At 35.1% G+C, this 22105-nt stretch overlaps 1 protein-coding gene across 4 annotated transcripts in view; it reads right to left on the bottom strand.

Moving 5' to 3' along the window:
• ANKRD12 (ankyrin repeat domain 12) overlaps positions 1–22105 on the bottom strand; it is a 154540-nt gene that overhangs the window by 95380 nt on the left and 37055 nt on the right. For all 4 annotated transcript variants that reach the window (XM_012446798.2, XM_012446797.2, XM_012446804.2 and 1 more), the window contains exons 2-3: positions 19653–19790; positions 6278–6425 (exon numbers count right to left, since the gene is read on the bottom strand). In XM_012446798.2, the coding sequence (XP_012302221.2) occupies positions 6278–6425; positions 19653–19739 (235 nt within the window). In that variant the 5' untranslated portion in view covers positions 19740–19790. The remainder of the gene's footprint in view (positions 1–6277; positions 6426–19652; positions 19791–22105) is intronic.

Genomic DNA, 22105 nt, shown 5'->3' with positions numbered 1-22105 from the left:
ACAATTATTCAAAGAAAAAAGGTGACACTCAATCTTTCTGATTAAACATGCAAACTAAAGTGACAAAGGACTACTACTGGTTTATCTCTATAGAACATAAGATTTCTCAACCTAAAGAAAAACATGTCCCCCAAAGCTATTTGAGGTTAAAGAACATTCATATACTGCTGAAGGCTATTGGAGAAACATGAAGAATCATAAAAATATTTAACCCTTTTAACACTGCAATTCTACTCCTGGGAATGAATAAAGAAATAATTCAAGGTATGACAAAAATCACAATCTACAAAGATGCTCCTGATAGCATTATTCATAACAAAATAATTGTAAATTTAGTTTGATGGCCAAGAAGAGACTCTCACATGTAGCTTCAAGATAGCTGTTTAACATTTTGACATTAAGAGACTCTGGCTTTTCCTTGGACACCATAACACTAGGAAAGAAATTAAGTATGATTTTGTGACTAATAATGCAGGAATAAAGTTCACTTAAGTAGAAACTTTAATAATTACTAAAGATAACAAAAGTTATCAGTTACTGATTACACTTTACATATGATGGCATATATTATAAGATACCTATACAATATTCATTATCCTCTTCTTACCAGGAATATCTCAATTTTGATCAGAGTAACAATATGCCTGGCCAAAAGTATTTGATTTTTCAGACTCCCCTGCAACTAGAATAGCCTAACCAATCAGATGCAGAAACAAAAAGGTCACATCTCACTGGAAAAGAGACACTTTTGTTTTTAGTCTTTTTCCTCCTACTTTCTATCCAGGAAAAAGCAATAATCTTGTGATTATAAGGAAAAATGCTTAAGGACAAAGCCCATGTATGAGCTAAGGGTGGCAGAACATTAAGATCACAAGAGACCAGTTCCTGATGGCATTATTGAACTGCTATACTAACCCTCTACTACCTATGCTGGGCCTTCTTATTGCATTAAATTATAAAATTCCTATGTATTTAAACCGGTGTTAGTTTTGGTTATATTTAGTTTTAAAGCTAAAGTCACATGCTATGTCACTTGAAGGTCACCAATTCTTTGAAATTGATACTATTATATGTACTTTTACAGATAAGGAAGCTGGGACTTACAAAGAAATCAAATACTGAGCCAGTCCTGGTAGGGGACTGAGGGATAACACTAGTCAGATTCCAAAATGTTCAATAACTAACAATGCCATGATTTACCACTGTTACAGCTATAAAATTTATCCTGTCACAATTCTAGAGTAGGAGAGAATGAAAAAAAAAAAAGATAAAAATTAATGATAAAGCAAACTGATAAAGGTTTAAGAAAGGTCTAGATAAGCAGCTGCTTTTTGCTTCCATAGGTTCAATGGGACATTGTATATATTGGCTTAATATTCCACAGGACATAATTTATGGGAATTCTTTGACAGAGTAAGACAATAATTTAGTGATTTGTTGAAGTAAATTAATTAAGAATGCATATAGTACTATGATAGATCTACAAGGACCCACTGGCCTGATTTCAAATTAAGTTGTAATTCATTCCTCCTCAATTTTTTTCTGTCTAGCCAAGCACTTACTTTTCTAGAAAGTTTCTTTTAAAAACAAATTAGTAAGTATTAAATAATCGAGAATTTAGAAAGTTTAAGAAACACTATGGTATTTCTCAAAATGAAGACTAAGAACCTCTCATTCAGCAGGTAGCATTATTGCTAATTTCGGGTGCCAGTGACCGTTCCTTGGATAATATTATGAATACCTCTTTGTATTAAAAAGTAGTGACTTTATAAAAGTAACATATGTCCTTTATTTCAAGAATTCAAGCCATACAAAAAGGACCAAGAAGAAAGTAATAAATATCCCACATCCAAGAAATAAAGTGTTAACCTCTGGCAAGCACCATCCCCAGCATCCCTCTGAATTTAACAAAAGGAACTAGCAGAGACAGTAATACATTTATGTCAGAACAAGAAAATAACATACATATGAAGTTTTGAAATAAAAGCCTTAAAGATTAATTTTATTTTAATCCAACATAAAAAAAACTAAAGGCATTGTTTCTTTATAAAAGATACTGTATACTATAAAATAGAAACAAAAATATAAAAGAATTTTAAATACAGGAACATTAAAAAGTTTATGTAATCATTTTAAGAAACTCTATACTTCAGTTTGGATAATATCAATTAATCCCTTGCTTACAAGAGATAAGATGATATGCTTTCTCCTTATTCTCTACTTCTTATTCTATTATTTCCTCAAGTCAAGGTTTCTAACATTTATGTTTTGTTCTGTACCCAAAACACATCTAAAAGGTTTAGTTCCTAAATTAGTGAAAAAAGTCTTATATTTAGACAGTCTTAATCTTTCCATATGTGTGTTAATATACATCCCATATGCATGTTAATCTACATGTGTGCACATATATAATAAATGTAAATATACAAATTACAATTAATGCAAACAGCACATACTATTTTATAATCTAACTTTTTACTTCCAATATCATGATCATCTTTCCATATTATGTATGCTCCTACAGCTGGAGTATAGTGGCATGATCACAGCTCACTGCATCATCGACCCACCAGGCCAAGCAATACCATGTGTCAGCATCCTGAGTAGTTGGGATTACAGGTGCACTCCACCAAGACTGGCTAATTTTTAAATTTTTTTGTAGATACAGGGTCTCACTCTATTGGCCAGGCTGGTCTCAAACTCCTGGCCTCAAGTGATCTACCTGCCAAAGTGCTGGGATTACAGGAGTGAGCCACCATGCCCAGCCTTACTACATTACTTTTAAGAGCAAAAAAATCATATTTCCTCATTGAATTTATCATAATTTCACAAATCCTGTATAAATCAATAAAATTTTCCTGATTTTTTTGCTATTATAAAGAAAGCTGAGATAAACATCCTTAGAGATAAATGTTTGCTCTCATTGATAATTATTTATTAGAGGTCAGGCATGGTGGCTCACTCCTGTAATCCCTGCACTTCAGCAGGCTGAGGCAGGTGGATCACTTGAGGTCAGGAGTTAACAGCCTGGCCAATATGGCGAAATTACGTCTCTACTAAAAATATAAAAATTAGCCAGGTGTTGTGGCAGAAGCCTGTAATAACAGCTACTCAGGAGGCTAAGGCAGGAGAACCGCTTGAACCTACGAGGCAGAGGTTGCAGTAAGCCGAGATGGCAGCAATGCTCTCCAGCCTGGGTGACAAGAGTGAGATCTGTCTCAAAATAATAATAATTAGAATAAATGCCAAAAGAAAAAAATTAGCCAAACGTTAAGAAATGATTTTTTATATACATTGTCCTATTTACCTTGAACGAAGTATTTCTATAATTTAGACCCACTAAAGCAAATTCCTATATCCAACCCATAACCACTGGGTGATTCAGACCAAAAACAATTTTGTGATTCATCATAAATTGTATTTCTTTGATTACTATTGATGTATTTTTTCATGTATTTCTCTGCCAACTACAATTGTTGTTCTCAACTACCTGCTTGTATTTTTTGGTCCATTTTCCCATTTTTGAGGTTTTTTTCCACACCTGAGATCTTTAAATACATATATTAAGGGTTTTGATATATGCTATAAATATTTCTCCCTTCTGTATCTGTCTTCACAGTTTCAGGTAATAGTTTAAAATATAGCATACTACATAAAAATGGTCAATGTCAAATATAAAGTCTAATGCTATATTTATCTTTCATACGGGAAATATCACAATGGTACTGAATCCTATTTATTTTTAAAAATTATATAAAGATATTTGAATTGTAAATAACACCTTTTCTATATATACTAATGCTTCCTTATCACTTAATGTTTTCAAACATTAAGGAAGTTCTCCTTAATGTTTTCATTGTGTGTGATACGTAAAACCAAATACTTCATCTATTACTTAATAAAATTTATAAAGTCTACCAAAAATATAAATACATTTGACGTTGAACAACCTGATTTTGAACTGCATAGATCCACTTACATAGGAATTTTCTTCTGCCTCTCTGCATTCCTGAGACAGCAAGATCAACTCCTTCTCTTCCTCAGTCTACTCAATGTGAAGACGATGAGGATGAAGACCTTTATAATGATCCACTTCCATTTAATGAACAGTAAATATATTTTCTCTTCTTTATGATTTTCTTAAGTAACATTGTTTTTCTCTAGCTATTTTAAAGGGTAGAGTATATAATAACATACATCATCTCAGGTAAGGCTTAGTAAAGAAAAAACAGGCCAGGCCTGTAGTCATAGCACTTTGGGAGGCCAAGGTAGGCGGATCACTTGAGGTCAGGAGTTCAAAACCAGCCTGGCCAACATGGTAAAACCCCGTCTCTACTAAAAATACAAAATAATTAGCCAGGCGTGGTGGCAGGTGCCTGTAACACCAGCTACTCAGAAGGCTGAAGCAGGAGAATCTCCTGAACCCAGGAGGAGGCTGCAATAAGCTGCAGTAAGCCACTGCACTCCAGCCTGGACGACAGAGCAAGACTCTGTCTCAAAAAAAAAAAAAAGGAAAAAAAAAACAAAACATTAACACACAAAAGATGTGTTACTTGACTGTTTATGTTATTGGTAAGGCTTTGGTCAACAGCAGGCTATTAGTAGTTAAGTACTTGGAGAGTCAAAAGATACACGATTTGTGTGTGTGGGGGAAGAAAGGGGTTGGCACCCTAATCTCCACACTTTTCAAGGGTCAATTGTGTTTCAAATCCATCAAAATTTTGTTTGGTGACAACATGTAACTTTTCAAATGGAAGAATAAGTGTTATAAAACAGTCTTACAGAGTGTTGCAATATCCCAACAAGTTCAACAGTAGAAAAAATGTAATGGGGAAATATGTATATAACTCAATTTTAGAAATATGAATTAGATTATATTTATTCAATGCTGAAATTTTGTGTCTTCCTAAGTAACATTTTCTCCTTAATTTTATTCTAAATAAAAGAAAAATAATCAATCTGATCTAATGACAAAAGCTTTCATGGAAAGATTATCATCTTGAAACTTTATTCCTTAAAAACATTAATATTCTTTTAATTTATCAAAATCCCCTTTTCAAACAACTATCAGAAATTTTGCAAAACAAAACGCGAGTAATGTAAGTAATTTTAAAATGACTAGCAAAGAAACTTTTAACAAGACTATGTGAGAAGAGTTAGATCTTAAATAGCTATCCAAAGGCACATAAGTACCTTCTTCTCAGCTAAGTGACTTAGTAATAGCTTGAGAATATCACTTAGGATGCTTCAGGGGAAGAAAAAAAAAAGATTCTGAATCTCTCAAAGAAACCAGTGTAGCTTAAAATGAAAAAGCGTATGATTTCCTAATCACTACAAGAAAGAGCAATCTTCAAAGTTTAAAAATGTCATGGGTGTTTAAGAACAATTTCTAATTCACACAACAGTGACGGCAAAATACACAAAAGGAGACCTGGCTATGAAAAGTGTATATGACACAATTTTCTAAAGCTATGTTAGTACAGGCTGTTTCAAAAATCTTTATGAGTATTTTCAGTTTCCAGAGTCAAGATCACTTCTGAACTGACAATTAAAATGACTAGAAAGATATAAGCAGAATATAATCTATGTATGTAAACTCAGAATGGAATACTTTCTCTGGATGAAGCTAAGACATTTTTAAGAACAGTTCATTATTAGTATTTCCTGCAATTACTAAAACTACAGTAAATACATATATTCGAGTTTATATCAGTTTCAAAAATTGGTTAGTTCACGGCTAAAACACAACCTAGTAATTTATTAGATAGCAATAATAAGAATCTCATCTGTTATGAATAATTGGAACTGGCTGATCACAAGTATCAATTTCTGGTATGTAAGAGTTTTGGGAAACAAATGAAAAGCACTTGGGCAGTTAGAGGTGGTGGAAGTGGGGGAGAGGGGAGAGAGAGAGAGTTTTACATGTTTCTAATTCATTTCTGAATCTAAACTCAACAACTTTTTCTCAAATCTACATATCCTAATGCTTTCTTATCACTGAGTAAATTTTATTCATTTGAATGCTCCCCCCAAAATTAGTTTCTTGATGAAGAAATTGATAATAAACATTAATAAGGAATAAAGAAAATTGTTTTTAATCTGGTTAGAAATCACACTTGGCATGATAGGTGAATTTCTGCCTCAAAATGATAAATCTGAAATAGTGAAATACAAATATTTCTCTATAAATGGGTGTCAAGAGGAGTGGTATATGAGAGACAAAAATCACAGTTAAAAAATGAATAAGATTTCACCAGAGAACAGCAAATTATTCTACCTGTATCTGAATCTCGTTCTTCATTTCTTGATGGGCTAATGGTAAAAGGAAGTTTACGTTTCATGGATGATTTCTCTTTCATCTCCTTGCTCACATCATTTCGGTCAATTTTTGGAGTTTTGCTGTAGGATGCAATCTTGTCTTTACTCTATTAAAAAGTCAAATAGAGTAAAGTTATATCAATATTAGCTAAGCAATACAGTATAGACACCCCTAAGGAAAATTTCAAACATACACAAAAACAGAGATGGTACTGCGTATCACTGTATTCAATATACTCAAGACCCAGCTTCAACAAGTACATTTTTTCTAACCTGTTTCATATTTCCCTACTCTTATTTAATAACATTATTTATATTTATTTTTTGATATTTTATGTTCAGGGGTACATGTGTAGGTTTGTTATACGAGTAAACTGCATGTCACTGGGGTTTGGTGTAAAGATTATTTCATTACCCAGGTTAATAAGCATAGTACCCGATAGGCAGTTTTTTGATCCTCTCCCTCCTCCCACCCTCCACCCTCAAGTAAATTCCAGTGACTGCTATTTCCTTTATGCCCATGTGTACTCAATGTTTAGCTCCCACTTATAAATGAGATCATGTGGTATTTGGTTTTCTATTCCTGCATTAGTTCGCTTAGGATTATGGCCTCCAGCTCCAACCATGTTGCAGTATAAAAAAACATGATCTCATTCTTTTTAATGGCTGCATAGTGCTCCATGGTGTATATGTATCACATGTTCTTTATCCAGTCTACTGTTGATGCACATTTAGGTTAATTCCATGTATTTGCTACTGTGAGTGGTGCTGCAATAAACATATACACGTATGTGTCTTTGTGGTAGGACAATTTATATTCCTTTAGGTAAACAAAAATGAGATTTCTAGGTTGAATGGTACTTTTAATAACAATTTTAAAACAAACTATCTTGAATAGGACCATTATATCTAGATGTAGCACCAATGAATATGTAAATTTTAAAAAGCAAATTGTGAATTGAATAAAATTGATGGTATTTTATTTAAAAAATAAAACTGGCTGGGCATGTGCCTCATGCCTGTAATCCCAGCACTTTGGGAGGCCGAAGTGGGTGGATCACCTGAGGTCAGGAGTTCGAGACCAGCCTGGCCAATATGGTGAAAACCTGTCTCTACGAAAAATAGAAAAAACTAGCCAGACATGGTGGCAGGTGCCTGTAGTCCCAGCTACTCAGGAAGTTGAGGCAGGAGAATCGCTTGAACCCGGGAGGCAAAGGTTGCAGTGAGCCGAGATCCTGCCATTGCACTCCAGCCTGGGCAACAAGAACATTAACTCTGTGTCTCAATCAATCAATCTGTAAAACTGTCTATAACAGTAATTCTCAAATGGCTTCTGGACTAGAGCTAACAGCATCACCTGGAAACTTAATAGAAATACAAAATCTCAGGCTTCATCTCAGACCTACTGAATCAGAATCTCTGGGACTAGGGCCTAATGATCTGTTTTAATAGTCCCTCCATGCGATTTTGATGCATACTAAAGTCTGAGAATCACTATTCTTTATCAATAAATAAGAAAATATGTAAGGATTACAGGAACCAAAGAATAATCTATCTAGGCCAGTAGATTACAATCCTATTTCTTAGATCAGAAAACCAGAAATGGCTTCATAATTCAATTTAGAAAAAGAATGATATACCAAATAAAAATACCGTGTACTCACCCAGTCAGGTGAAGTAACCCATGGATATTATAAAGCTCACGCCTATAAACCAAACATCCAAATTGATATGGCACATCTAAAACTGGAGTATGACAACTCCTTTGTGAGAAATATGCTTCATACTGAGAACTAAGCCATGCTGCCTTAGCAGGAGATCTTAAAAAAACATTCTCCAAGATATGATAATAAGTGGTGTTTATCGTGATTGTAGAAATTCTCAAAAGCAAATGAAAAGTAGATTCAGAACACAAAACATACCAGTTTTCAACCCAACATGAAAAATAAAGGAGGGATGAGGAAGAAAACGGGGCATAACAAATTAATGTTGGGTTTTTTTTTTAAAGTAGCAATAAAACCAAAAGATGACTCTAAAAGAGCAAATGAATAAACAAACCTTTGATGAATATAATAATGAAAATCAGAGAAAAGATAAAAAAATAAAGACTGAGATTGAGCCTGAATACAAGTATAGAGAAAATATTAAAAAGTTATGAAAGAATGTTGTTGGCTGGGCATGGTGGCTCATACCTGTAATCCCAGCACTTTGGGAGGCTGAGGTGGGCAGATTACTTCAGCCCAGGAGTTTGAGACCAGTCTGGGCCACATAGGGAGACCCTGTCTCCATAAAAAATTTAAAAATTAGCCAGGCATGGTGGCATGCACCTGTGTCCCCAGCTACTTGGGAGGCTGAGGCAGGAGGATTGTTTTAGCTGGGAGGATTGAGGCTATAGTGAGCCATATTCTCGCCACTGTGCTCCAGGCTGGATGACAGAGCGAGACCCTGTATTCCAAAAACAAAAAAAATTGCTGTATTCAATTTTATATGATTCAATTTTTATACTATTAAAAAACTTATAGCCTGGAAAAATGGATAATTTTCTTGGAATATATGCATTACTAAAAACTGGTTCATGACAGGATGACAGGAAAGGAAAATCAGAATAGACCAATTACCACAGAAAACAATAAACCAGGCTAGGTGCAGTGGCTCATGTCTGTAATCCCAATGCCCTGGGAGGCTGAGGCAGAAGGATCCCTTGAGGGCAGGAGTTTAAAACCAGGCTGGGCAACGTCGTGAGATCTCATCGCCATAAAAAAAATTTTTAAACTAGCTGGGCACAGTGGTGCACACCTGGAGTCCCAACTACTGTGGAGGCTGAGGCAGAGAAGGCTACAGTGAGACCTATAATCACACCACTGTACTCCAGGCTGGGTGACAGAGCAAGATCCTGTGTCTAAAAATAAAGAAGGGAAAAAAAAGATAAATCCATAGCAAAATGTATGTTTAAAATGGCACTTACTCCAGAAAATATTACAAGAGTTTTAACCGAAAAAAAAAAAAAAAAAAAATTCAAGGAACGGGTATTTCCCATTTCATATATATACCAGAGCACAGAAAGATTAGAAGTTACCCAATTCATTTTAAAAGTCTAAAATGAAACGGACACCAAAAAAAGCACAAGATACAAAATTACAGATAAAAATCCACTTATGAACATAAAGGCAAAAATCCTAAAGACTATCAAGCCAAATTCAGTGTCTTAGATTATAATCAAGCAGGGCTCATCCAGACAATGCAAGGATTGTTCACTGATAGAAAATCTCTTAATTCATTTTATCAAAAGATTAAAGAAAACCATACGATGGCAAGAAGAAGGTGGCAAGAATAATATCAATAAATTCTATATTCATTCTTGATCAATTTCTAAGCTTTCAAGTAAAATTCTTGAGCTATATTTCACTTCTGTCAATGAAATGGAGCTTCAAGACAAGTGTTTTGCTTATAAGGTTGTTTTAAAATGTAGGTTCTATCATATAGTGAGACCAACAGATCAGGATATTACTGCTATGGAAAAGATTGTTACTCATAGTTCCAAGGGGTGGGAGGCATGCCATGCCACATCATGCCACTCCAGACCACATGGGGAAGCACCAGGGTGGTTGGTGAAGAGGTAAAAGAAAGGTGAAACCTGAGCATGAGCCTTTACTGTAATTTCCACAGGAAAGAAAGTGTGAAGCAGAATAAGCAGGCTTGGGATTAGCTACCTTGAATAATTTCAGTGGGCTCTGGGGTATAGGAGCTATTTCTCCAATTGTCTGGTACCTGGTTCTAGGGTGATTAGGACAGACAGCTATTGGCCCAGAGTGTGAGAGCCCAACAAAGTTGGGAGTTTGGATGTGGGGTCTAGATAGGTTGGTCTGCGAGTGAAAGGTTTGCTCACAAGTGAGTTTATTATCTTTAGAAACTGGCTTGCCTTGGGAGGTACAGTCTCTCTATGGTCAGCAAGGCCCCAAAAGTCAATGCATCAGAAATACAGAAAATAAAAAGACACAGCTAATACACAGGAACCAACAAAACTCCAGTAACTTGCCTTAGAAAATGAATCATCGTTATGTATAAAAGATTTAAGAAAAACTTGAAAATCCCTTCTCTCCTGCAGCTATATAAGATAGAGTTCTGTGCCACAAAATGAGTTAAAAGAAACCAAAGTGATATCATATTGAAAGAAAACAGCAGGAGAATATATGAAACATGTTCTTCTGTGCAATATAGTAATTAGTGTGACTATTCATAACTGCTAACTACCTGTTATATCCTCTATAGAACTGTCCTTCAAGGTGTATTTGAACAAAGTGTTTCTGTGAGATTCTTAACACTTAACCTTCAAAAGAAATATTTTTGATAGTCTTGAAATTTCTGTGTTACCAAAGAGCAGAAATACTTCAAGGGAGGATCATTAACACAGCCTAGGTTCATAACTCTGTAAGGTTTATTATCTTTTTTTTTTTAGCACTTTTTTTTTATTGCATTTTAGGTTTTGGGGTACATGTGAAGAACATGCAAGATTGCTGCACAGGTACACACGTGGCAGTGTGATTTGCTGCCTTCCTCCTCCCCTTCACCTATATTTGGCATTTCTCCCAGTGCTATCTCTCCCCAACTCCCTACCCACCGCTGTCCCTCCCATTTCTCCCCAAGAGACCCCAGTGTGTAGGGCTCCCCTCCCTGTGTCCTTGTGTTCTCATTGTTCAACACCCGCCTATAAGTGAGAACATGTGGTGTTTGATTTTCTGTTCTTGTGTCAGTTTGCTGAGAATGATGGTTTCCAGGTTCATCTATGTCCCTTCAAAGGACATGAACTCATCGTTTTTGATGGCTGCATAATATTCCATGATGTATATATGCCATTTTCCCTGTCCAGTCTATCACTGATGGGCATTTGGGTTGGTTCCAGGTCTTTGTTATTGTAAACTGTGCTGCAATGAACATTCATGTGCATGTGTCCTTATAGTAGAATGATTTATAATCCTTTGGATATATACCCAGTAATGGGATTGCTGGGTCAAATGGAATTTCTATTTCTAGGTCCTTGAGGAATCGCCACACTGTCTTCCACAACGGTTGAACTAATTTACACTCTCAACAACAATGTAAAAGTGTTCCTATTTCTCCACATCCTCTCCAGCATCTGTTGTCTCCAGATTTTTTAATGATCGCCATTCTAACTGGCGTGAGATGGTATCTCAATGTAGTTTTGATTTGCATTTCTCTAATGACCAGTGATGGTGAGCATTTTTTCATGTTTGTTGGCCTCATGTATGTCTTCTTTTCTAAGTGTCTGTTCATATCCTTCGCCCACTTTTGAATGGGCTTGTTTATTATCTTAAAATATGTTTAGAGTCTTTTTAACATTATTTGCTCAATAACTGGTAACAGCCATCACACATAACAATAAAAGCACCAATGTTAAGAATTATCTTCTATTAATTCTGCTATTAAACAATGTATTGATAGCCTTTGTCATCTCGGTAAGATTTAAAAAAAATGGTAAAAATGTATCTGGAAAACAAGTATATACGTACACATTTGCATATATATAACAGAAAACTCTGGAATAGCATCAAGGCATACCTCGGAGATGTGGCAGATTCAGTTACAGACTACCATGATAAAGCAATTATAAGGCGAGTCACACAAATTTTTTGGTTTCCCAGTAGATACAAAAATGTTTACACTATAGTCTATTAAGTGTGCGATACCATTATCCCTAATACACACACACACTTTAATTTTAAAATACTAAAATATGCTAAAGACTGCATGAGCCATCAGTAAGTTGTAATCTTTTTGCTGGTGGAGGATCTTGCCTCTCAGGTTGATGGCTGCTGACTAATCAGGATGGTGGTTCTTGACGGTTGGGGTGGCTGTTACAATTTCTTAAGACAACAATCAAGTTTGCTACATGAATCAACTTTCTCTCACAAAAGATCTGTTGTAGCATGCAATGCTGTTGATAGCATTTTACCCACAGATTTTCTTTCCAAATTTGAGTCAATCTTCTGTAACTCAGTTGCTGTTTTATCAATTAAGTTTATGTAATATACTAAATCCTTTATTGTCACTTCACCAATGTTCATAGCATCTTCACCAGTAGATTCCATCTTAAGAAATTAATTTATTTGCTCATCCATAAGAAAGATGAACTATTTTTTCTCTTCTGCCAATGAAATGGAGCTTCAAAGACAAGTGTTTTGCATATAAAGTTGTTTTAAAAGTAGGTTTCAAGTTTGATCATGAGATTTCAGCAATTCAGTCACATCATCAGGCTCAACATGATTCTTGTTCTCTTGCTTTTTCCATCCCATCTACGGTTAGTTCCTCCACTAAAGTCTTGAACCCCTCAAAGTCATCCATGAGTGTTAGAATCAACTTCTTCCAAACTCCTGTTAATATTGGTATTTTGACCTCTTCTCATGAATCACAAATATTTTTAATGGCATCTAAAATAGTGAATCCTTTCAAGATGGTTTTCAATTTACTCTGCCCAAATCCATCAGAGGAATCACTCTCTATGGCAGCTAGTCTTAGAAGGCATATTTCTTTAATAAGATTTGTTTAAAAAGTTAAAATTACTCCTTGACCTATGGGCTGCGGAATGGATTGTATGTCCGCAGGCATAAAAACATCATTCTCTATGTATGTCTCTGTCAGAGCTCTTAGGTAACAGCTTATTGACATATCAATGAGCAGTAATATTCTGAAAGTAATCCTTTTTTCTTAGTAGCTCTCAAGAGTAAGCTTAAGTTATTCAGGAAACCATGCTGTAAACAGATGTGCTGTCATCAAGCATTGTTTTTCCATTTACAGACAGACTAGATTTCACCTAATTCTTACGGGTATTGGCATTTTTGCAATGGAAAATGCACTGGCTTTAACTTAATAGTAATCAGCTGCATTTGTCCCTAACAAGACAGTCAGCCTGTCCTTTGAAGCCACGGATTAACTTCTCCTCTCTAGCTTTCAAAGTTGTAGATGGTACCTTTTTCCAATAGGAAGCCATTTCATCTATACTGAAACCTGTAGTTCAGTTTAGCCATCTTCATCGAAGATCATAGCTAGATCTTCTTGATAACTTGCTGCAGCTTCCACATTAGCACTTGGTGCTTCACCCTGCACTTTTATGTTATGAAGACAGCTTCTTTCCTGAGACCTCATGAGTCAACTTAATGCTAGCTTCAGACTTTTCTTCTGCAGCTTCCTCACCTCTCTCAGGCTTCACAGAATTTAAGAGAGGGCCTTGCTCTGGATTGAACTTTGATTTAAGGGAATACTGTAGATAGTCTGATCTTCTATCCAGACCACTCAAACTTCCTCCATATCAGCAATAAGACTGTTTTGCTTTCTTACGGTATGTTCACTTTAACAACACTTTTAATGTCCATCAAGAACTTTTCCTTAGCATTCCTATCTTGGTTAACTGGCACAAGAGGCCTAGCTTTTGATGTGTCTCAGCTTTTGACATACCTTCCTCACTAAGCTTAATCATTTCGAGCTTTTGACTTAAAATGAGAGACATTCCACCTTTCCTTTCACTTGAATACTTAGATACCATTGAAACACAACAATTTCAAAACTGTTGTTTTAGGGAATAGGGAAGCCCAAGGAAGAGCAGAGTTGGGGAAAGAGCCAGTAAGTGGAGCAGTAGAACACATCCAACATTAAGTTTGCCATCTTCTCTGTATACAGTTTATGGCACCCACAAAACAATTTACAATAGTAACAAAGATCACTAGTCATCATAATGAAAAAGTTGGAAATTGAGAATTACCAAGATATGACACAGACACAAGTGAGTACATGCGGTTGGAAAAATGTTGCCAATAAATTTGCTCAACACAGGGTTGCCACTAACCTTCAATTTGTAAAATGCACAATTATCTGCAAAGCACAACAAAGTGAAGTGCAATAAAATAAAGTATGCTTGTAAACCAAAATGTTAATAGCTATCTGTAGATGGTGGCAGTACATTTGTGTTGGGACATAATTATCCATGTCTCTCTTGCATTTTTGCAACCTTGCAAGCAGAGACACTAATTTCCTTTGTCCTGGACTACCTTTTCATGGGTACTTGTAGGTTAAACAGCCTTGAAACACAGAGATAATGTCTCCCTCTAAAGCAAAGAATGTATCTGTCCACTGACCAGTGTAATAATGTCTGCAGAATAGGGAAAAGGTCAGGCAGACTTACTGCCCATCATTAAAAGATTTAGGGTTCCTACCTTGTAATAGAACCCACTGCATATGCAGTTGTCACCTGTCCATCACTGCATCGCCTTTGTGAGAAGTGAGGCTCAGGGAACAGGCACAAACACTGATACTCTGGCTACTGCTATTGTTGAGTAGCAAATATACCTTTATCACTAACCTAGGAATCATGTCTTCTGCCAGCATTCATGAAACTAATTAGCTTACAAGTAGGGTAAAATCTCAGAACTTTCACAGTTGTTGACAAGGTAACTGGTAATTTCTATTATCATTCTTATATGTGTTTTCTGATTTTTAACAACAAACATGTATTAAATTACTTGGATAATAAAAGAAAAAATTCTCAGTCACTTGGAGAGAAAATAATGTCTGAACTACACTGATGATGAAAAGGATATGACAGAACTATTCAGATGGTTAAAATGATTAATATCCCCCCTCATACTTTATGAATTTAACCAGGTTTTAGATTATCTTAACAGATTTTATAAAATATTCTGCTTTGCAAATTATAAATACTGGTTTATAGCTAAAAGAGTAGCAGAGAAATTTCTAAACTAAACTAGAATCAATGGGAGGAAAAGACCACAGAAGAGCAGTTAAAGGTGTGAACATTCTTGACAAAAATCCTATTAGATTTTATATAAAAATTAATGTGCTATAAGTTATGCTCTACTTAAATAAATTTAAGGAGTGAAATTTTGGTTTAGGGTATCTTATTAATTTAGGACCTCATAACAGCAATATTCTGTCATAATTAAACTGTAAATATGGTCTCTATTTACATAAAAGAACTTTAAAAAAAAATTAGAAATGAATATAGAGAGACAGGGTCCTGCTCTGTTGCCTAGGCTGGAATGCAGTGGCACAATCATAGCTCATTGTAGTTTCTACTTCAGCCTCCACAGTAGCTAGGAATACAGTTGTGTGCCACCACACCCAGCTAATATATATATATTTTTTTTTTGGTAGAGATGTGGGTCTTGCACAGGCGGCTGGTACTGAACTCCTGGCCTCGAGCAATTCTCCCACCTCGGTCTCCCAAAGCACTGGGATTACAGGCATGAGAAACCATGCCCAACCTCATTTTTAAACATCTTATAGGGGAAAAACAACTTAGTAGAACACAGAAGCTGGCTTCAATGCCACTCACTATGAAAAGCCAATCGAAGAAATACGCATTGTAAATACATAACCCAACTTCTTCACTTTGTTTTAAAAAGGAGCAGCAACATGGTCTATACCCAGCATCTTTGGAATAAAATTACAGCCCTTCCTCTCTTAAGGTAAAATAAGGGGTTAAATATCCTTATCCAAACTAGTGATCTTGAGAAAAATATAGTACAGTTAAACAGAGACTGAGAAGAAATACATCCCTTTATGTAAGCCAACAATTTTGGTAACTAGAGGAATGTAATAGTTTGTATTTATTCTTGTCATTTATTTTATAAATCCAATGATTAACAAGTATTCTTAACCTACCTAAAGAATGTTTTAAATAGAAATATGTTAGTGAAGTGTTTGGTTTCTGCTATTGTTGCTACACTTCTAAGAAATCACACTTTTAGGAGGGCAATGTTCAGGTACTACTTAATTTAATGACAACTTTTAAAAGATACATGAAAAGTATATAGCAACAATTGAAGTTTCAGTAAGTTTAGCCTTATAAATTCAAATCCAAAAAGTGGCATCAAACAATCCAGATGAACTTTCACAAATGTAACCTTTACTATACTTAAGCAGAAATAAAAGTTCTAATGCTTTCTTCAAATCTAACAGTGTATTCTGTCCCCACATCTCCACTGAACTCCACAAGATCATCTAAAATGTTTCAATGGTCTCACCTTATTAACTTCTCTGTGGCATTTAGCAATGCAGATTCTCTCCTTCCTTAGCCATTCTCTGTGGAACCTCCTTTGGTTCTCTCTGTCCTCCTCTTTCCTTGTCTTTTTGCTTCTCCTAAATTTGAATTCCTCAGAGTATATCCTCCTCCATTCTTACACCACTTTATACACTTTGTACACTTTTCCACACTTACTTTCTAAAAATCCTCATATATTTATTTCCAATCTAGACTTGTTTTGAGCTCTTAAACTAGTATCTGCCTACTAAACATTTCTACTTGGATGTTCCTAGAGCCAACTCAATTCAGCAAGTACAAAGCAAACTTACTCAAAACAACCTGTTCCTTCTCTTGAATTTCCTTTAGGGAAATGGCCCAATCATTAACCTAGTAATGGAAACAAACTCAGAGTAGTCCCAGACTATTTTTTCTCCAGACACAAGTTTAATTCATTCAACAGCTTTTTGATCTGCCAACCTCTCTACATCCCAAAAGCCACTGCCCATGCTGCCTCCTACTTAAATTTTATTAAATAGCACTCTGGTCTCTTCTATGACCCTTCCCTTCCAACTCAATGACTACAGAATAAGTTCTAGGATCCTTCACAAGGTTATAATGAACTGCTCACTGTCTAATGTTTACAGACTCACCTCCTATCCTCCATAGGCTTCATCCCAACTAGTTTGTTTTTTATTTCCTGTTTCTTTTGCTTATACTACCCTTTACTTTCACTTTCCTTCTGGTCAAATGCATACTCATCCTTCAGTACCCAGATTAAGTGCCTGTTCTACAGTTAGGCTATCCCTGAACCTGTTAAGCAGTATTCTCTCCTTTTTTTCTCCCATCACTATACACTCAGTAGTTTCATTAATGAACTTATTACACTGGCACAGCGGTTCTCAAATTATGGTCCTTGAGATCACCTGAGGGCATCTGCAAGGTCAGTATGTCAGTATGTTCATATTAACATTAAGATGTTATTTTTCTCTTTCTCTCTCATTCTCTCAAGAGTATATATTGGGGTGAAACTTCTAAAACTGATTGTGGTTGTGACTGTACAACTCTGTAAACATACTAAAAACAAATGAGTTGTATATTTTAAATGTATGGTATGTCAATTATATCTCAATAAAGCTACTTATTAAAATCGGCCAGGGTGTGGTGGCTCACAGTTATAATCTCAGCACTGTGGGAGGCTGAGGCAGATGGATCACCTGAGGCCAGGAGTTTGGGACTAGCCTGGGAAACATGATGAAATCCTATCTCTGGGCATAGTGGTGTGTACCTGTGGTCCCAGCTACTCAGGAGGCTGAAGTGGGAGGACTGCTTGAGCCTGAGAGGTCAAGGCTGCAGTGAGCTGAGACTGCACTCCAGCCTGGGCAACAGACTGAAACCCTGTCTCAAAAACAAAAAGGTAATATCAAGATATTCCTATCTAGATCAAAAAAAAGTTGACAGAATTCATGGCAGAAGACTAGCCTTATAGTAAATACTAAGGAAAATTCTTATACCAGAGAGTAACTGGAATCCATAGGAAAAAATTAAGAATACCAAAATCAGTAAATTTGTGGGGAAATCCAAAACTACATAAACATAGATTTCTCTTATTTCTTTAAAAGATAAGATTTTGTATCAAAGAATTATAACATTCTTTTGTTTGGTTAGTAACATATGTAGATGTAATCAATGTTATATAAATAAAACAAAGGAAGAAAATGGAGCTATATTGAAGCAAAGCTGCTATATTTTACTGGAATTGTGTCAGTATCAACCTGTAGTAGACTGTGATCAATTAGGATGTGTATTACAATCTCTAGAATCAACATCTAAAATAATAAACACAGTTTAAAAAATCAAAGAAATTAAAATAGTACACTAAAAAATATTTAAAACAAAAAATGGCAACATAAAAGAGGTAACAAAAATGACATGAAATATATACTAAAGAACAAAATAGTATATAAAAATTATCATCAGATATAAGTCATATCAACTATTATGTTAAATGTGAGTAGACTAAATACCATAATCAAGAAGAGTTTGCCAATGCAATCAGGGGGAAAAAGGGGGGGATAAAGATTATCAAGCAAAAAAAGAAATATCTAGACTAGAAAAGAAGTAATCTTTATTCAGAGATAATATGGTTCTATATGTAGAAAGTAAGTCCTAAGGAATTACAAATTGTTAGAACTAATGATTAAGATCACAGGATACAAGATAACTATATCAAAAATCAAATATATTTCTGTACTAGCAATAAAAAACCCAAAATGAAATTATCCATAATAGCACTGAGAGAATAAAATACTTACAAATAATTTAACAATAGAATGCAAGACCTATACACCGAAAACTACAAAACACTGCTGAGACAAACTTAAGAAGATCTAAGTAAATGAAGAGACATTCCATGTTCATGGATTGGAAGACAGTATTAAAATGACAATACAACTCAACGTGATCTACAGATTCAATGAACAAATTCGATAAAATTCCTTCGAAATCACAGCAGGTATTTTTGTAGAAACTGACAAGCTGATCCCAAAATTTATGTGAAAACATGAAGGACTCAAAACAGTTTTGAAAAGAATACAGTTTGAAAACTTATACTTCTTGATTTTGAAAGCAGATATGAGGTTGCCTGGAGGGTTTAGGGTTATAGTGGAGACTGACTACAAATGGGCAACAAAGATCTTTCCACAATGATGGAAATGTTCCAAAACCTTATTGTGATGATAGCTGCACAACTTTGTTGGCTAAAAATGTCTGGAAAAACCTCAGACATCTTTCCATAAGAAAATGGCTTTAAAAAGACCTAAAAGAAAAAAGTAAACAGAAGGAAAAAATTCAAAGACAATGTATAAAACCAGAGATAAGGAGAGACTAGGGATAGTGAGACCAGTTAGGAGACAACTGCAGAAGTCCAAACTAAGGTTCTAAGGGTCTAAACTAAGTAGGAATGAAAAAGGATAGACATAAAAAGACAGAATCACAGGTCACTGACAATGACTAATAATAAAAATTTTTCCCTCTCTCAATGATTTCTTAATTGCACAATCTTAGTAATTGTGTTTTACTTAGTAGTTGTGTGTTCACCTTAGGGAATGAAAAACAATCACTTTTGCAGGAATCCAATTTATTTCTAAAGGGCATACATGAATAGTTGGATTTATTTGACCTCCATATTGGTTTTTGTCTTATAAGAAATTACTAAAAATTCTTAACTGGGAGTCTTTTTCCCAGTTCAAAGAGTCAACAAATCTTTAGTATAATCATATACCTTTCTTCCATATGGTTTCTCTACCATATTGCTGTCACTGTCAGAATTTTCACTCTGAACTGGTTTTGTGAACCCAGATTTGGGCATTTTATAGCTCTTCAGCTAGCTTCTTCTTTTATCAGTCTTCTCATCCTGGATCTGTAAAGAATGGATATATAAGGGTTATTTGAATGCATATACAAAAGAACCTACTTAAAGTTTATGCACTACAATTAGTCCAATTTGTTTTCTCTCTGTCTCTATAACTTATTTTCGGTCAGGCGTGGTGGCTCACGCCTGTAATCCCAGCACTTTGGGAGGCCGAGGTGGGCGGATCACAAGGTCAAGAGATCGAGACCATCTAGCCAACATGGTGAAACCCCGTCTCTACTTAAAATACAAAAATCAGCTGGGCATGCTGGCACGTGCCTGTAGTCCCAGCTACTCGGGAGGCTGAGGCAGAAGAATCGCTTGAACCTGGGAGGCGGAGGTTGCAGTGAATCGAGATTGTGCCATTGCACTCCAGCCTGGTGACAGAGCCAGACTCCGTCTCCAAAAAAAAAAAAGACAACTTATTTTCTCAGAGAGTCTATCCTAAGCTAAAGTAAGTTTTCACCTTATTTTTCGTGGTTGTCTTAGTCAAGTCCACTCAGCTTGTCACCGAAAAGAAAAGAGAATTACTTTTATAAATTTCTTCCCATATTCTCTAGACAAGTAACGTCTCCAGCTTTCTGAGTATCCAAAAGCAGTGAAGTGGAAGCAGTGACAAAGTGTTTCTCTTTTCAGCATGAATCCATAATGGGAGCTGCTAATAGATGCCCTGGTAGTTTTGTGTTGGTTTAGAAGTCATTTCTAAAGACCCAACCAAGAACATGCTATGTCTGATCACTAATTTTACAACATCTAATTCCCTACATTAAATCCTTCCCATTTAAAATCCCTAGGTAGTTTTTCTTTCACTGAACATCCTCAGCCATTTAGTCACTTTATCAACCTATTCATTAATATACTTCTATTGTACATAATCACCACTGTATACATTATTTTATTTCCAATTTGTTCAGCCTTCTCTTTCCTATTTTATAAGCTTAATAGGTCAAAGATTCTCCCAGGAGCTTATGATTATGACAAGTTTATGCCTGAACGATCCAAAAAAATTCCAAGGGGCTTTACATATTAAAGAGGAACCTATGAGGCTACACTTACGTTGCTGTCTGATGATCTATTACCTATACGTAGCAATTTAAAATTAATTAAAATGAAATTAAACTAGCCACTGCACTATACGGCACAAGTATACATTTATGTAATCACAGAAAGGTCTACTGCATAGCACTGGGCTAACCTGAGACTGCTGGCCAAGGGAAGTATTACTTGGGCTACAGCAACAAGCAGAATGACTGACAAAATTACTCTGAGCTCTTTTTGCTGTAAATCTCCTACAGATGAATATCATAGATGTAAGTTAGCTGTCATTCTAGTATCTATGTGAATTATTAAAACTCAGACACCTTGAGTAGAGTATTAGTAAAATCTGCTGTCCTGTTGGTGCTTTAAAATTTCTTTGGTTTTGATAGAAAAAACAAAACAAAACAAAAATCCCTTAAATAAACTGAGCTAATCTGTAAATTATCAAAGCCATATTAATCTGGAAATAGTTAAATTAGAATGCATATCTTACAACACAAAAAACTACCAAAGAAAAACAGTTCAAATCTTTCATTTTATAGAGAAGGAACCAAACTTGAAGAAATTAAGAAACTTCTGACATTACACTCAAAAGGCAGAACTTACCTTAGGGCCATTCAACTGTTTCAACTATTAACATATAAACAATCATGTAAATATAGCACTGTCCACCAAGCTAGCCACTGGTGAAGCTTATGGAGTTAAAGTCATGAGTCACATAAAAACAAAAAGATTGGCTCAAAAGCAAAACTGAGCAATATAACACATATAAACATCAGTCTAAGTGAGACTATGAAGATAAAACAATGTCTCCTTTGTAGATGAAGTAAAGCAAGTTTTTAATGAACTAAAGGAGTGTCATGAATATTATTTGAGAAAATTCTACGGTGAAATAATATATTAAAATAGATTCTATGTAAAGAAAAGCTTATATTATTTTTCAATAATTATTTAGAAAAATGTCAACAGTAACAATAAAAATCAGAATTGGAGTCCAAAAATATTCCTTCAATCCACAAATATTAAGCATTTAATATGGAGTTAGCTTCTGGGTCCAAGATGTATACTGTAATCCCTAGAGCAACCACTACATAATAACTATACAAAAAGTAATACAAATCACACTAGGTAAGTTAAAATGCAATGTTTAAAAATGTACAAATAGTCCAATAGAAGTCAGGAAAAGAAAAACTGAGCAACTAAGTTATAAAATGATATAGACCTAATCCCAAATATTAATAATTACATAAAACACAAATGGCCTAAACACATCAAAAGACAGAGAA

This window comes from Aotus nancymaae, unplaced genomic scaffold, assembly GCF_030222135.1.
Source record: "Aotus nancymaae isolate 86718 unplaced genomic scaffold, 86718_ANA_hifiasm-v0.15.2.pri h1tg000020l, whole genome shotgun sequence".
Taxonomy (NCBI): domain Eukaryota; kingdom Metazoa; phylum Chordata; class Mammalia; order Primates; family Aotidae; genus Aotus; species Aotus nancymaae.
Note: the sequence above shows the minus strand (reverse complement) of the source record. Positions and strands in the feature narration are given on the sequence as shown.